The sequence below is a fragment of the Anguilla rostrata genome, chromosome 17 (assembly GCF_018555375.3).
Source record: "Anguilla rostrata isolate EN2019 chromosome 17, ASM1855537v3, whole genome shotgun sequence".
Taxonomy (NCBI): domain Eukaryota; kingdom Metazoa; phylum Chordata; class Actinopteri; order Anguilliformes; family Anguillidae; genus Anguilla; species Anguilla rostrata.
This window is the reverse complement of record NC_057949.1, coordinates 10876707-10894593: the sequence shown is the minus strand read 5'-3', so window position 1 is coordinate 10894593 and position 17887 is coordinate 10876707. Positions and strand designations below refer to the sequence as shown.

Below are 17887 nucleotides of genomic sequence, written 5' to 3'. Positions count from 1 at the left end.
CTCGGATAAGAGATAACTGAGATATAATAACGAAGGCTGGCTCTCGACTCACAAAACAGTCCGTTCTTTATGCTCTTTTGTCAGAGTTGCGCAATTCTCGCTTCATGAGAGGAGAAACATTAAAATACCCCCTGCTGGCGTTCTCAGTCCTTCTTATTGATGACAGACTCTATCATGACAATCATTTGATATCTCCTATGTGGAACTGACCTTCAGAGGATAGAGCAGAGTTTCCATATTTATATTCCATATTTGTTTCTTGCATCCGCATTTACAGTGTAGACTTGTGTATCTATGTGATCATATGACCACTATTTTTGACTACACAATGCTCTGCCAGCAGTCTGTGGTACTTGTATTCCATCTGTGATGCAAATCACGCTTACATCTTTTAACAGCCACAGTGGCCACACACGTACATAAATACAAAATGGCCACCTTCCCAGTACAGTTAATTTTGCATGTTATAGCTAGGCTTGGGCCACTGGTTTGTCTCCCCTTGTTTCCTCACATTGTTCTTCAGTCCTCCGCCAGCTAGAGGTCGCAATAGCCTCTTTAGTCAAGCCCCTTTTCAAACAATTGTCTAATTTGCACCACCACAATAATTTTAAGTTGATAAAGTAATTGGAATTAATTACGCACAGATTATGATTGGCAGCGATGCTTTCAAGTGACAAAATGTTGTACAGGGGCGTGATAGGTTTTAATAAAAGCAGTGGAAAATGCTCACATTATAAATGAGAGCAGTTATACAACATTTAACTTGCACAAAATAGTTCAACAAAAAAATGAATGATTCAACATTTCAACTAATCATGGTCTTCAGTCAAGACTGTAAGTAGAATCATGTGTCTTAATGCTGGACTTCAACACAAACCTGTACTCACACCACCCCTGCTTTATACTGATGCGTTTTTTCTTCTTACTGCAGTGCTACTCAATCCTGGTCCTGGAGAGCCAGAAAGGTTTTTATTTTCTCTTTGAGATGAGAAACCAATTCAGATTCCAGAAACCAGGAGACCTGAGTTAACTGTGTAATCAGCTGCTATAACTGATCTATTTCTTACAATGACAGCCAGCCGATCCTGTGGCTCTCCAGGACCAGGAGTGAGGACCACTGGCGCAAAGACATGCTTTTCACAGCATTTAAACTTCCCTCCATGTTCACTGTCCTTCCTGACTCTCCCCCTATTAGATTAACTAATTGTTTTTATAAATGTCACTAAATAGAAACTCAGTTGTACATTTGTACGTTGGAGTGTCAATGGGGAGGATAACCATTGAAATACAAGTTCAAATCCCTGCAGTTAACTAATTACAGGCCCTAATTATAGCCTATCATGATTTTTTCATAATACTATCATAAATTATGTAATCATTGGTAAAAGGGTATTAGAGTAGTAGACTTGTGCATTAGAATATTAGGCCATCAAATGATAATTTGTTGTTTATGAATCCTAATCATATCACTTTGAAGTAATTTGTACAAATTCTTCTGCACATAGTGTTGGAAAGTGCTAAACAATTAAAATTCATTATTGTAAATCGTTATTTTCATGTTGTTTTCTAGAAGTAGCAGTCTCCCCATTGCACTGATAGGTGTAGCATTATCCGATGATGCTGATTAAGAATAAGGCAGCAGATGCTGTTTAAAAATATCTGTTTACACCTGTGATCATATTCTCGTTTCAGCATCATAAGAATATATTCAGAAAGAGACTTTAATCAATGGAGCAAGCCGGATATCTTCTGAGATCCAATACAAACATCAACTGCCTCCCCCGAGAAACACCCACCCAACACAAACAACAGCCCCCCCCACCCCCATTCTCCTCCTCTCCTTCATTCCACCTCTGCCCAAGACAGAAAAGCCAAATACAAACACTAATTAACCCGAGCTAAAAACGAGTGCGTTGGGATACGGCACTGGGCGGGGGTGCTGTTGACTGGCACAGGCCTGTACACAGGACTGTCTGTTTTCGACGGTAGGAAGAAGACCGTTTTGGTTTTTGGGGATGCGTGCCTCTGTGCGGGAAGTGATGCGGCGCGGCCCCGAGCGCCGTCCCCCCCGGGGCCGCTGGAACGCAGCGCTCGGCTCATCGCGGTCTGTCCCGCGGGCGTCTTTACGCTTCCTGCCCGGGGATGCCACGGTTCCAGATGAAAACAAAATCTGTTTTCTTCATGATTAGCCACCGCCACCTCCCTCCTCAACCACTTTCCCTCCTCCTCCTCAACCCCTTCCCCTCCTCCTCTGCTTCTGCTCCTTTACCATCTGCTCACCCACCCCCCCCGCCTTTCCCTCCCCCCCTCCGCCCCTCCCCCCCCCCCCAAGCCACAGAAACCAACCTGGAGTCCACCGGCTGACGTACGTGTTTTTTTTGTTGTTTTTTTGTTTTTTGTGGCCCGTTTCTATTTTAAGAAGCCGTAGACGCAAGCAGCCGCTGCGGGCCGGCCGGTCTGAAAGAGGAAGATCTCCACTGGAGAACAGGAGCGGTCGATATCGCGGGCTCTCTCCGCCGGGGGTCCGCGCGCTCTCAAAACATCCCCGATCGATGGCGCATCGATCTGAAATCAAGCCGCGGAGCTTTCGCGGCCTCACGCTGGCCGCCGGTGAAAAATAAATAAAGAAATGCAGCCTGCTGTTCCCCGCGAAACAGAAAAGAAACAGACCGTCTCTTCCGCTGGGGGCAAGGCATTCGGTCAACGCCCTGTTATTATTATTATAATAATATAATAATAATAATAATAATAAATTGTATTTGTTTGATGCTTTCTATTTTACGGCGGAAAGTGCTTAAATAGCACATGGTGCGCGTAGAGGCCTTAAAAACAGTCAGAGACTCGGCTCTCACAGGGGGGTCAGTAACCAAACGGGCTCATTTAAAGAGCAAATTAGCACCAGCTCCGTTGAGTTAACCACAACCGGGTCCTCGCCCCGCCCCGGACGGGGGTTCAGCGAGACTCACGCCCAAAGAATTAGGGAGATAAAAAAACGGGCGTGCCAGGCTGCCCGCCGTCCCGTTTGTTTGCGTATGAAAACCAGACGAAAAAACCCAGCGGGTTTGCGGTTGTTTGTCGTCGCGGTTTCGTCTGCTGATGTTGGTCGCAGCCCAAGACAGACGTGGGGGAGGGGTGACGGGAGCATGTGTTGTTAAGGGGGAGGGTAACCCCCCTCCTCCCCCAAACGTAGCAGACTCAGCCATTTCTGCACCTGATCCACACACACTGAGAGCGGCGCGGTGGCGCTTCTGGTGGGAGGGGGCAGGGCATCCATCTTCCTGCGCGCAGCCGTCAGATTAAAGCCAGCCCGCGGGCGGTGTGTTGGCGGAACGGGAGCGGGGCAGAAGCGGGGCAGGAGTGGGGCAGGAGCGGGATGGGAGCGGGGCAGGAGTAGGGCAGGAGCAGGTGAGATGAAGCTCATTACTCCCAGCCCTCTGCCCCCCCCGTGACCCCCCCCTTCTGAACACGGGCGACCCCTGTAGCTGATCCGGCGGCCTCCTGTGCCGGGGAGACAGCCGCGCCGAGCTCACCACGTCCTCGGGGGGGAAGGGCCACCGGGAAATCAGGAGACGGGCAGGGTGAGGTCATGCCCCCCCGAGAGAGAGAGGGGGGGGGGGGAAAGAGAGAGAGAGAGAGAGAGAAGGGTCGGGGGAAATACAGAGGGGGGGATGTGAGCAAGGTGGAGATAAAGAGAAAGGGAAATAAGGGAATGAGGAGGGATGAGGGAGAATAAAAGGATAGAGAGGAAGAATAAAAGGATAGAGAGGAAGAATAAAGAAAGATAACAGAGCATGACTCATCTGTGAGTCCCTGAGATTCCTGTCTGTGCATCCCTGAGATTCCTGTCTGTGAGTCCCTGAGATTCCTGTCTGTGCGTCCCTGAGATTCCTGTCTGTGAGTCCCTGAGATTCCTGTCTGTGCGTCCCTGAGATTCCTGTCTGTGAGTCCCTGAGATTCCTGTCTGTGCGGGTCCGTCTGAATTGGCTGCAGTTGTGCTCCCCCTGATCTGCCTCAGTGCAGTTCTGTGCCCCTTGTGATGGAGTACGGCAGTTAGCTTAGCACTCAAACTCAACAACCGGGCGAGTACCACGTACCCCTCCAACCGCGCTGAGCTCACCGTGTTTCACTGTGCAGCTTATTTATTTTGGTTCTGTAGTGCGTACGCCCACGTGCTTCATTCCAACCATCCAACCTGAGAGGATTTCATGAAGGAAAGAGTGGCGTGTTTTGTTGGTGCGTTTCCAGTTAGCCTAGGGTACAAAAATGCTGAGGTTCCAAAACTCTGGTCTGGGAGAAATTTTTAATGATGGTTATTGCTCCAACCATAACTGTAACCTCTCCTAACAAGCTGTTAATTATTCTCAACTGGACACGTTTAATGTCTACAGCTGGGATTTACCCTCTGAAGGCCAAATTGTGTCAGAAATAGTTCTAAATTACATTATTAAATCCACTGTTTATATAAACCTTTTTCAAATTGATATACTGTAGACTGGCAGAAGACAGCTTTGGGGTCTGCATTTCTTAAAGTGTGAATACCTGGCCACTGAAACAAAGTTATTTGTGGGGAAGAAAAGAGCTGAGTGACAAAGCAAATGGCAAAGAGCCAAACCAGCATTGTGTTAAGAGGTTTCCTGAAAAAAAAAAAAATACAGGAGAACTTTCAACAGCCTTAATTAATCAAAAGATTGGCTGTAACAAAAACCAGCGTGCTACAGTGGGTCCCCCAGGGCTGTGTGTGGGAATCACTGCGGTAGGGAGTGCTCTGCAGCAAGCCCTGATATAACAGTTAAGGAATTCAGGTTTTTGAAAAACGCTCAAGTGCAGTTCTGCCGTTTTTCTCTTGGCTGCAGATGACAGGAGAAACGCGGGTTGCTCGTAGCCTTGGGCTCTAATTGTTTAAACAAGGACGACCTGACAACGGGGGGCCTCCCGCTGCACGCCTGCACCCCCCCCCTCACACACACACACACACACACACAGCAGCCAGCGAAGAGGGAGATGAAGGGGAACGCCATCTTACAAACACCGGACACAGCAGCCGCTGTTCTCTTCCCTCGCTTTTCTCCTTTAAGAAAAACAAGAAAATAAGTTTCCCTGGAGCCTCTTTCTGCCTGATAGCTCTCATAAGACCATTCTCTCTCTTTCTCTGTCTTCCTCTCTTTCTCCGACTCTCTCTGTCTGACTCGCGCTCTCTCTCTCTCTTTGGCCCACTCTCAAACTGCCTTTAATCCCAATTTTTCTTTATTCCCCACTTTAGGATGGGCACTTATATCGTAGGCCTCTTCATTTGAACGAGAGCACAGAGTAGTGCACTCTCTCCTGCAAAACACATTCTGCCTGCCCAGGCTTCTTTTCACCGCGCAGTACACTAATCAGCGTGTACTAAAGTGTGTGTACTGCATATACAGTACCTTATATGCAAGGTTTTGTTTGGTGTATCCTGGGTATTAAGATAGCAGTCCTGGTTATAATAAAATAATAATATTATCAGGCACGTGCTCTAGTGAGAAGTTGAATGCATATGTAAAGCGGCTTATAAAAAAAACAGTCTGCTCCAGTTAAATTGCAGTAGGTTGCATGTTGCGCAAACACCCCTTGTATAATCCCATTGATGGTGCTTACTCCTGTTACATGAACACTGGTTAAACACACAGTTTCACCACGTGTACCAGCATAGGCAGTTATTAAAAGGTTACCATGGCAGATAAGTGAGACCGCCTTCTTTGCCATTGAATCATGGGAATGTGTGACTCATCAAGTCACTTGAGTTTAGTTGCAAAGAAGATGGATGCTTTTCATCCTTCTCAGACACAGAGAAGCTGAGAGTGAAACATTTCTTTGGCCTTGCCAATTTAGGTTTGATAGTTTGTTTTCCTTATTTTCTTTCTGTTGAAATCTTTGTTTATCTGAGTGTCTTTTTTGTTTTGGAGTGTTTTATTCTTTCCCCAACCAAATCTGCCATTTAATCCCTCGCCAAGCCTAAAAATGACCGGGCAGGCTTCCCATATTAATCTAACCCCCTCTCACACGGCGCTGTCAGATCCATCCCTCACGCTGGACAGGGCCGTTTGCAGTATGACAGGATGTGCAGCCCCTGCGTTATGACATTATCTCTCTATGCCATCATTACCCGGCCCCCGGCATTGTGACATCATTTCTCTGGCCTTGCGTGTGAGGGCCTGGCCGTGTGACTCCGCCATGTGTGTCCACTTTTACTGCATGTGTGGTCAGAGACAACCTTCAAACCAAAGGACAAATTATGTTGTTTTCTCTCTCTTTTTCTAACCATATAAAGCGCATGTGGTCCCCACTGGGAGGGAAAGACACAAGTAAGATTTTTAAAAGTTCAAGGAAAGGGTGGGAATGCGTGAAGTACAAGTTGTTTTTCCTTCGGACAAATCTCGGCCAAATTGGTCTGGCGGAAACTTCCGGTCAGGGCGGGCGCGCTCGGCCCCGCCTCGGCTGGCGGCCGCTGGGGCCGAGTTTGGCGTCGGACTCGCCGCTCTCTCGCCCTGCGAAGACGCTGCTCTGGGATTCCGTGCGCCCGGCGTAATGAGAGCGGGGAAGGAGGCCAGCTCCCGTCAGACGCGTTGCGTAACTCTTCTCCTCGCTGCGGTGTCACGGGCAGCCGTACGAGCAAAACAACGCCGCTGTCACTCCCGCGCAGAAACGCGGAGGCTTCTCACTGCCAGTTCTGCAGTGTACCCTGCAGGCTTATTGGGCGACGGTTTTGATCCCTGTTACACTGTCTGTTACTGAAATTTACAGACATTTTAAAAATTACATTCAATGGCCAGGGTTAAAAATTTTAAACTGTAAAATCAACAAGCCAGACTTCAGGAAACGGCCTGCTGGAAGTGCCTTTGGAGAGCGATGCCATTTTGGGCTCCTGTTTTTGACCAATTTCCCGGTAAATGTTGTGGCTGTGTTGTTTTGTTTGCTCAGTAGGCACCCTCACCCGCCCCTCGGTATGCTGGGTCCAAGCCCAGCTGGTTAACCACCATGGTAAACCGCTGTGCCACACTGTGCCACACCCACGGCTTGTTTGTGCTGCATATCGGCATGATTATGGTGTGTATGGAGTGTGTTTACAATGCTTATGGGCATGATTATGGTGTGTATGGAGTGTGTTTGCAATGCGTATGGGCATGATTATGGTGTGTATGGAGTGTGTTTACAATGTGTATGGATGTGATTATGGTGTGAATGGAGTGTGTTTGCAATGCGTATGGGCATGATTATGGTGTGTATGGAGTGTGTTTGCAGTGCGTATGGGCATGATTATGGTGTGTATGGAGTGCGTCTACAATGTGTATGGGTGTGATTATGATGTGTATCAAGTGAGTTTATAGTGCATATAGGTGTGTTTATGCTGCATATGTGTGTGTTTATGGTGTATATGGAGTGTGTTTAAGGCACATGGGCATGTTTATGCTGTGTGTAGATTGTTTACTGTGTGTTTAGGCATGTTTATGATATGTGTGGGCTTGTTTATAAAGTGTGCGGGCGTGTTTCCAGTGTGTGTGCACATGTTCACGATGTGCGTGGGTATGCTCATGGCATGTATGGACATGTTTGCAACATGTGCGGGCTTGTTTCCAGTATGTGTGGATGCGTTCAAGATGCGTGTGGCATGTGTGGGCATGTTTGCAACATGTGCGGGCTGGTTTCCAGTATGTGTGGATGCGTTCGCGATGCGTGTGGACATGTGTACGGCACATGTTAGCGGGGCGTGTTCTATCGTTGCGACTTCCCCGTCCATCTGCTGCCAAATCCCTCTAACGCGGTAAACGCTTTGCCAACTCAAGTCCAAATCCAAAACTGACAGTCAACTGTAATCCCCCCCGGCAAACACTAATAATTCCTTACCCTTTCTGACATGTCCTCCCACCCCACGCTGGCTCACCTCGCAAATGAAAGAATTAAAGAAACTTGCAACTTAGAAAGACCTACGTTTGAGAAGCTTTTGGTTGATTGCCCAGTTCTGTGAGTTCTAACACCACACGCTGGTTACAGCTCCTTGGGGGGAGGGGGGAAGGTTTAGGCCTGAGGGTGTGGCCTGTGGGTTCCAGGACAGGATTGGTTATTTCCGGAGATTGTCTCTCTGGGAGGGGCCGGACTGCTGCTGCATGCGCGACTCTCACAGGTGCTTCACAGAGTTCCTCTTTGAATGAGAAAAGGTCTGGAAAGTGTGCAAGTGCCATGGAGCTCTTCCACAGAGTGCTTGCAGGTGCTTCATTATCTGCGTTTCAGGAAACGCGTTTTATAGCTGTGCACAACATGTGCATACAAAATGGAGACTTGTGTTCAGTGACATCACAAACCAGCAAAAACACTGTCCGGTCTTTCATAAATGATGAACTGGCCTCTCAGTCATGGTGAAATTCTCCTAAATTCATGAATTCCATGTGGATTCTTTTTTACATTTTAATAAAAGTCCTTTATAGGATAATTTAACAAAAGACGGCAGATGTTTTTTTGCCCTAAAGCTTAATTACTACAATCTTCAATTAAATAAGGTGTCCTAATTGTGTAAAATTGTAATTGTAAATCACGTTCATTAGCGCACAGAGTAATCAGTGCAGACATAAAGAACTGGAATAAGCTCGTTCAGCCATCAGAATGTGCTTCTGGAAGATATGCTGGTCATCTTGCTCAGCATCGTTATCGAAGTAGGAATCGTATTACTGCTAATTAATTAACTGTTTGCTCTCCAGCACTGTGCAGTCGCTGCTTCCCAGAGCTAGCTAGCAGCTCCTGCAACCTACAGTTCTACAGAGAATTCCTGTCTGAACCACTTACTTTCTTATTCTGAGCATTTCAGTTACCATTTCTTACTCTGTTTTGCAGTTATTGGCATCGGCGAACGTAGGTGCACGCCACATAATTCTAAGGAAAGAACGCATTTCTAAATCTGGTGTCATTATGAGCAGATTATTAATTAGCGCTGCACGCATGTTGGCTAGGTCTTAATTTCATAAACGCATACTTAGCCCATCAGCCAATGAGCACTCGGGCGCTTCAGCTATCCTTGCGGAGTTTAAAATGACGAAGTCGTCGGGCTGTCACAGGGCATTGATTTGAAATACGATCTGAAAATGAGATGTAGAGAGCTCCCCCCTCAGCTGCCTTTCCTGGGCAGAGGAAGGAAATAATCATTAACCCTGACACGGAGGCTGCATCTATGGGGAGAGGAGCTGGGGCTGGGAGAGGAGCTGGGGCTGGGAGAGGAGCTGGGGCTGGGAGAGGAGCTGGGGCTGGGAGAGGAGCTGGGGCTGGGAGAGGAGCTGGGGCTGGGAGAGGAGCTGGGGCTGGGAGAGAGCTGGGGCTGGGAGAGAGCTGGGGCTGGGAGAGGAGCTGGGGCTGGGAGAGAGCTGGGGCTGGGAGAGGAGCTGGGGCTGGGAGAGGAGCTGGGGCTGGGAGAGGAGCTGGGGCTGGGAGAGGAGCTGGGGCTGGGAGAGAGCTGGGGCTGGGAGAGGAGCTGGGGCTGGGAGAGAGCTGGGGCTGGGAGAGGAGCTGGGGCTGGGAGAGAGCTGGGGCTGGGAGAGGAGCTGGGGCTGGGAGAGAGCTGGGGCTGGGAGAGGAGCTGGGGCTGGGAGAGAGCTGGGGCTGGGAGAGGAGCTGGGGCTGGGAGAGGAGCTGGGGCTGGGAGAGAGCTGGGGCTGGGAGAGGAGCTGGGCTGGAGAGAGCTGGGGCTGGGAGAGGAGCTGGGGCTGGAGAGAGCTGGGGCTGGGAGAGGAGCTGGGGCTGGGAGAGAGCTGGGGCTGGGAGAGGAGCTGGGCTGGGAGAGGAGCTGCGGCTGGGAGAGAGCTGGGGCTGGGAGAGAGCTGGGGCTGGGAGAGGAGCTGGGGCTGGGAGAGAGCTGGGGCTGGGAGAGGAGCTGGGGCTGGGAGAGGGGCTGGGAGAGGAGCTGGGGCTGGGAGAGGAGCTGGGGCTGGGAGAGGAGCTGGGGCTGGGAGAGGAGCTGGGGCTGGGAGAGAGCTGGGGCTGGGAGAGGAGCTGGGGCTGGGAGAGAGCTGGGGCTGGGAGAGGAGCTGGGGCTGGGAGAGAGCTGGGGCTGGGAGAGGAGCTGGGGCTGGAGAGAGCTGGGGCTGGGAGAGGAGCTGGGCTGGGAGAGAGCTGGGGCTGGGAGAGGAGCTGGGGCTGGGAGAGGAGCTGGGGCTGGGAGAGAGCTGGGGCTGGGAGAGGAGCTGGGGCTGGGAGAGAGCTGGGGCTGGGAGAGGAGCTGGGGCTGGGAGAGGAGCTGGGGCTGGGAGAGGAGCTGGGGCTGGGAGAGGAGCTGGGGCTGGGAGAGGAGCTGGGGCTGGGAGAGAGCTGGGGCTGGGAGAGGAGCTGGGGCTGGGAGAGGAGCTGGGGCTGGGAGAGGAGCTGGGGCTGGGAGAGAGCTGGGGCTGGGAGAGGAGCTGGGGCTGGGAGAGAGCTGGGGCTGGGAGAGGAGCTGGGGCTGGGAGAGGAGCTGGGGCTGGGAGAGGAGCTGCGGCTGGGGCTTTCTCTGCATCGCGTGCTGCAGCACAGCAGGCAGGAAGGAAGCTTCCATAATTAACAAGCATTTTAGTGATTATCAGTCAGGTTTGTTTTTAGAGTGGATCATCATTCTGTGCACACACTCGCTCTCTCTCTCTCTCTCTCTCTCTCTCTCTCTCACACACATGCTTTTTCACAGACACTTTCACATTCTCAGACACACACAAGCATACAGATGCTTGCACTTTCTTACATAAAAATGCATAAACAAACACTATCTCTCACATACACTTTCACTCTCACGTTTGCAGACACACATAAACATACTCTCACAAGCTTACCCCCTGTCTCTTACATAAAAATCCACACACAGTGTCACACTCTTTCTCTCTCTCACACACACACACACACACAGGTCTGCACTGGCGCTGTTGAGAGCGGTGTGCGGTTGCTGGCTAAAGCAGCAGGCTGCTCCCCTCTGCCCGTATCTGCGCTGCGCGACCGTGCGCCAGAGGACAGACACCAACCCCAGCCGCCATCGCGGGGCACTGAGCACCGCACCGCCGCGGGCTGCTGAGCTTGAATCCGTTTCTGTGCTAATTACCTGCTCTGGGTCTCTCAGCCCTGTCCCTGACCTCCCCTACCCTTCACCCATGGTGCCGCATTGGCTCGCCTTCCCCGCAGAGTGGACCGCACATCCCAGCCAGCTGGCACTTCCTGTCAGAAAGGAAGTGGCAGACAGGAGGGGGGGGGGGGGTCATCGCAATTCATTTACATATTTCTTTAATTTGCCCTCACGCTTGCGTCCAATCACAGCCTTTAATTTTTATTCAAATGGTCACCCAGAGGACACTTTTTAAGTAGTCTGCAGCACTTTCAGGCAGTTTCCAGCAGATCTGTACCGCATATGTTCAAAATCTCCGTTAAAGTACATGAATAATTCATAGTTTCAAATTAAAATTTTTGTTGGTTCATTATGGGAAGTAAATGAGTGCTACTTAGGGTTGATTCTGAGGTGGGAAATTAAGGGGCAATGAATAATGCATATGAAATGACTGAGATGGAATTGAGAGTCAGTGGTGGGAAAGAGGCAGTTGTTGCAGTTTCTGCTTTCATCACAATCCAGCTCATTTGTCCTTGACTAAATATGACACCTCCCTGCGAATCTACAGCTCCTTCCCCCAGAGGACAGCGAGTGCACAACAGTGTAATGGAAGAGCTGGCTTTCACATCGTCACGAAAACATGCCTGGGGCAGGGCCCCACAAAATGGTGTCTGGGCCCTTTGGGACAGAGGCCGCATTGGACAGTTTTTTCAAAATAACTGCTCAATGTTTCACTTTTTGGTACCCTTGTATAACTCTTTTTATTAATCTATTTGAATTCAGCTTGTAGACTTTTGATAATAGGAGTAATTCACCACATGCAACAAAAGGCAACATTTAAAAAAACAAAAATATATCCTGGCACCTTGTGCGTCAAGTTCATCATCTTTTCCAGGAAGTTCCTTAACCAACTAGGCAATATTTGAGATCTGTTGCATCAGTATGTGACATAATAGTGTAGAATTCTATGTATGGTGCACCATACATAATACAAGATACTCTGAATATTTTGTATAGTGCCACCAGAACATTAACCTTACAGCAGTCTAACATAGCGTAACGCAACGATGGTCTACGACAGGGGACACTTGGGTTTGCAATTCTTGCCAGAGCAAAATCTGTGAATTTTATCATATCCTGCGGGTTATACTTGCAGCTCAGCTGTAACATCAATTCCAGCTCTCCTATTTCAGGCAATGCTAGCCGCGGATTTACTGCTGCATATAAATTTTGAACAAATCCAATTTTTGTTCCTGCGAATGATAAAAACACCCCACTGGTTTTTAGTTTTGTTCCAACTGGGGGAACTGAACAGATCACGACGGCAACGGAGGATAAGCCATCTTCCCTTATTTTGGAACCCGAAGCAAGAAAGTAATTTTAAAAATAAACGGATAAGATTCTTGTTTCTGTTACATATGCATTGTTCTCTTGGCAATTACGTATTGCAAAGAAGGAGTGGACTTTCCTGAAAGGGCGGTAGGCTAATACAACAGAGGAGCGAGAAGGCGGTGGGGCTGCCGGATTCCATACAGTGTTAACGATCGCGGCTGAGGTCTGTTTCACAGCGGCGGGGGGCGCGTTTCCAGCCAGCTGAATGCGGGCGTGGGAGCTGTCGACCTCGCGGGGAGCGAGAAGCCGTGATATCCGCGCAGTTCCAGCTGACCCTGCGAACGAACCGCGGGAGGAAAAAACTGTCAGAGACGCCCATAAACAGCGGCCGGGTTCGCGATAAACGTTCATTGGCGCAGAGCCAGTTAAAGCCAGAGGCGCAGAACCGAGAGGCTGACTGTGTTACGATATTAATTACGGTTCTGTGACATCGCTGAAAATATTCTTCTTCTTTTGTCTCTCCTAGCATCTGTGCTGTTCCTGAGTCACTGGCATTACAAAGACCTCATATAGGAGTTACTTAGCCTGAGACCCTGAGAGATTAATGAAAGTGAATTATGTACCGCTGTATTGTAAGCCAATACCTTGTTGAGGCATCTGTCTTGTCGGAAATATTGGGTTGGTAAGCGCAGTGCAGATACACTGTTTTAATATAGTATGTGTGCTTGCTCCTGTTTGCTTTCATACTGTATGTGTGTGTGCGTGTATGTGCATGACTGTGTGTGCAGATATGCGTGTTCAGTGAGTATCGTGTAGATCCCTGGAGATATAGTCAGTCAACTAAGCAGCCTGAGTCATGACTGATTGCACATCTGTCTGTCTGTCTGTCTGTCTGTCTGCCAGGATGCTGACAGGGTGTCCATAAAACACAGACTACTGTTTCCAGGAATGAAACGCATATCATAAATCGCTCCCCTGTATAAGAGCATGGAAGTGCATTTCTGCAAAACAAGCATGGCCTCATACCGAAAGGACAACAAATACTCTTTAGATTATTAAATATAGAAAAAATTGAAAACACCCCAGCAGATCTCTGAGAATCCCCTGCAGCAAATTACTAACCAGAATGTATAATCATGTAAACAGACACTTTTGATCTGAATATCAGTGAAAATACTCTCTATTCTTTTTAAATTGTCAATCATCTGCAGGAATCTTACTGTTGTCTAAAGCCATTAATGTCTAAATAGTTAAGCATTTCATATAATTATTTGACCTTGGCCTGTGTAGGCTTAGATGTATATTTATAAGAACAATTCAGGTTAAGAACCTTGCAGGCTGGGAACCGAACCCTGAGTCATACTAGTCCGTTCCCCTCTGCCCCCCCATACCGCCCACCGCGCCAAAACCACAGTGTAGCTATTGTAGGCGTTCGGTGAAAAATAATCCAGGGCCCCAAAGAGAGGTTTTAATTAACAGGCTCTGCCTCCACGCTTCTCTCTCTCCTGTCCTCCCCCCATCCCTCACGCTCTCTCTCCGTATCGCAGACCTCCCACCTAGACCGTGTTGGCGGCAGCTTGTCCTCGGCGTTCCGTTTTTTTTTTTTTTTTTTTTTCACGAGGCCTAACTTTCTCGACCTCTCTTTCCCTCCCAGGCAGACCCGGGAACAGGAGACCCCGCCCGATTTCTTCTACTTCTCCGATTTCGAGAGACACAACGCTGAGATCGCCGCCTTTCACCTGGACAGGTAAATAACGGAAGAACCCAGATGACTCACAGTCAGAATTTTAAACGCATGGCTGAGTGATGCTCAAAATGAATGTTAAAGTGTAACAGCCATTTATAGTTCTTGAATGTATGGGAGATATCGTGGGTAATATAATTGACTTGAGAGGGCCTTGCATTCCAATTTGTCTGAGGCATGGACATAGAGGTTAAGGTTCCACTACTGGTATTTGTGGCTGTCATGTTTTTTTTGTGTTTGTTTGTTCCAGGATCCTGGATTTCCGTAGAGTGCCCCCTGTGGCCGGGAGGCTGGTGAACATGACGAGGGAAATCCGAGACGTAACCCGTGACAAGAAGCTGTGGAAAACGTTCTTCATCTCCCCCGGTAGGCACGGCAACCCGCGCCCTGGCTAGCAGCCGCTAACAATGTGTTAGACTCAACAGGAGCCGTGCAAGTCTTGGTCTTCTGCACACCTCGACAAATGCACCAATCTCCTACATCAGCCAATCCACAATATCAAGTGGATTGGCTGATGTAGGACTCCGTGAGTGTGGATGAGCTAATCACGTGATTTAGAGATTAGTGCAGACCTCCAGGGTGACAGTCTGTCACTGGCTCAGCTATGTACCAGTGATTCCTCTTGTCAGCTGGGCACCTGCATTTCACTTGTACTAGCTGTGCATGAATTGCAGTGCTCTGACATAACGACTGCTCAGCTTGGATGCAGTATAAAAAGGAGTAGTGGTTCCTAAACACAATTTATCATTCCAAACTGGGGAAAAATAAAATAACTGGGGATAAATATTGGCAAAATAAAATCAGAGACTGTTTCTGCTGGTGTTTAATGTGTCCCTGCACTATAGTGCTTAATTTAAGTCATTGATTGGCGAAGGATTCTGCACACCTTGTTTCTGAGGCCTGATTGGCCTGGCTGCTGATTGAAAGGAAATCACAAAACCCACGGAGACTGTGGCCGTCCAGGACTGGAGTTCAGGACGGCTGGTCTAATTTATTGTGCGCACTGTATGTCTGTCTCCTCACAGCCAACAACGTGTGTTTCTACGGCGAGTGCTCGTACTACTGCTCCACTGAGCATGCTCTGTGCGGGAAGCCTGATCAGATCGAGGGCTCGCTGGCCGCCTTCCTCCCGGACCTGGCCCTCGCCAAGCGCAAGACCTGGAGGAACCCCTGGCGCCGGTCCTACCACAAGCGCAAGAAGGCTGAGTAAGAACCACACCACACCGGACCAGGCCGGGACGTGCCGAATCTTTGCCAAACAGCTCAGAATCCAGCCCAGCCTGATCAGGCTGGCCTGGACCCAGTCTAATCCAACCTGTCCATACCAGACCCAACCCCTCCAGACCAGACTGGATTAGACCAAAAAAGGCAACAACTGGACCCAACCAGGCCCAGTCAGAGGGCACCGGGTCCAATCCAACCCAGTCCAATTGGACTAGACTCGACCCATTTGACGAAAGCTGACTTGACCCCACCAAATCCAATCAGACCCTACACAAATCCAGCCCTGCCCATCTTGACCAAACCAAACCTTTCCCAACCTGACCTAAGCACACAAATAAATAAAAACCCACTGTACGTGTGATATGTTTTCCATTGACATTCACACAAGTGAAATTATACACTACATATGGAGTGCATACAGATACAGGAAAGCCATTTTAATTTTCACATTTCAACATATGTCTGGCTGTATTTAGGCTGAAGAGGTGGGTTTCAGAAAGTGAATTCACCAAGGGGGTTGTGATCTCAGAAAGTGGGCATCACTGGCTTTTGTTGTTATCTTTTTGGCAGTTCCGGGCTTACACAGCAGAGGGCAGTGTTCAGCAAAAAAGAGACAGAAGCTATATTTCCACTATTTAACCCAGTCACTGAAATACAGGATTAGGCCAGGTGTAAAATTACCTGGAAGTCAGTCTTATAACCAAAAAAGACTCAATCCAAAGTGGGCGGGCTCCCTCACAGAGGTGGGCGGGGCCTGGTATTAGGCTATTAGAACCTGGCAGGAAGAAACGAGGCCTCATTGAAGCAAATCCTCATTTCTTATTGGCTGGTGAGAGTGAGTGATGTGCTGTGTGTTTGTGTTTTGTAAGGTGGGAAGTGGACCCTGATTACTGTGACGAGGTGAAGCAGACACCCCCATACGACAGTGGGACACGCCTGCTGGATGTCATGGACATGACCATCTTTGACTTCCTGATGGGTGAGTCACACACCCCTTCCACAGCCACCCCCCTCCCCCCCCCATCCCATTCTGTTCCTCCATGATCTCCAAAGGCCTGCTCAACTCAGGCCCTGGAGGCCTACATTTCAGGCTGGTTTATAGCTCTACAGCGCATTAAATCACAAACTCCACTGCTGTGCGGCACACTGAAGATCTAATTCTAACATTCTATAGGACGCTAAAGCCAAAGTACTAATATTCTGTACCACTCTAAAACACAAACATTAATTCTCTACAGAATGTTAAAACACTAAGACCCTACAGATTGCTAAAGCAATAGTGTTAACACCCTATAGCTTGTTACATCACTAATACTACTAATACTAACACTCTATAGCACACTAAAGCACAAAAGCTAATGCTCACTAGCACCCTGGAGCACTAATTCTAAAGCTCTATAGCACATTAAATCACTGAATCTCTCATGACTGTGTCAGGGAGGGGAGGGCAGGGGAGCCAGTTTAATCAATAATTTAAGAGAGATTAGTTGTATCAGATGGGATGGTAGCTGGGTGGGGGGGAAATCATCAGAAAAAAGCCATTCAGTTATGACCAGGATGATTATTCAAGCTTTTCGGGTGGAAAAAACCCCTCTCACACCTGGTGTCCTATACAGGTAACATGGATCGACATCACTACGAGACCTTCGAGAAGTTCGGGAACAGCACCTTCATCATCCACCTGGATAACGGGAGAGGGTGAGGAAGAACTGCCACCGCGCCTTTACGGACCAATCAGGGCAAAGCTTATCCTTGCACTCATCCTGATTGCACTCCACTCATCCTCCACCGCCGTTCAGCCTCATTTCACTTCGTTTCCGTTGAACGTCCATTTAATACAGACGATAGTCATTTCTGCTGTACAGTGCTAATCTTCATCTCCTGATTACAGTGAAAAGGTCATGTGCGCCGCACCCACAGTGGGCGGGGCTTGAAACCGCGCGCGCCGTCACTGACGCGCGCGCTAAGTAACGACAGCGGGCGAGGCGGTCAGCGGGCAGGAGCGGACGTGGTATGGAGCTGCAGGAACGCGGCGTGGCAGTTACTCATCTGTTCTGTGTTGTGTTTGGCTTGCTGCGTGACACAGCAAAGTGTTTACACACACAGATTTGCTCAGGAACGCGGGACGCGTACGATCTGATGTGAACCGCGCTGATGTGTTGACAGCGGCTGAATCCCTCGTTTCCTTCAATAGTGGCGGAGAACGGGAGAGTAATAAGCGGCTAAAAATGTGGCGTAGGACGATTTCGCAAATTCACCGCGGAGCTAAGGGTGGACATTTTAATGAAAGGTTTGTTTGGAGAGGAAAAATAGAGAACGGGCAGTCTTCCAAAAGGCCTATAACACAGCCAGAAGAAACAATCCACCAATCACACGAGGATGAACGACATTGTTTCAAATGAGAAAGGCAACTGTATTGTATTGTATGTGTATTACTTTACTTTATTTCACTTTACATTTACAGAATTATTGCCATTTGTTTTTCTTTTTTTAAAAACTTTTTTCTGCAAATTATT

At 48.8% G+C, this 17887-nt stretch overlaps 1 protein-coding gene across 1 annotated transcript in view; it reads left to right on the top strand.

The window, feature by feature from the left end:
* The window catches only part of fam20ca (FAM20C golgi associated secretory pathway kinase a), a 40639-nt gene that overhangs the window by 19055 nt on the left and 3697 nt on the right, over window positions 1–17887 (top strand). The window contains exons 4-8 of the mRNA XM_064315177.1: window positions 14058–14150; window positions 14398–14513; window positions 15173–15353; window positions 16241–16350; window positions 16988–17069. Of these exons, the coding sequence (XP_064171247.1) occupies window positions 14058–14150; window positions 14398–14513; window positions 15173–15353; window positions 16241–16350; window positions 16988–17069 (582 nt within the window). The remainder of the gene's footprint in view (window positions 1–14057; window positions 14151–14397; window positions 14514–15172; window positions 15354–16240; window positions 16351–16987; window positions 17070–17887) is intronic.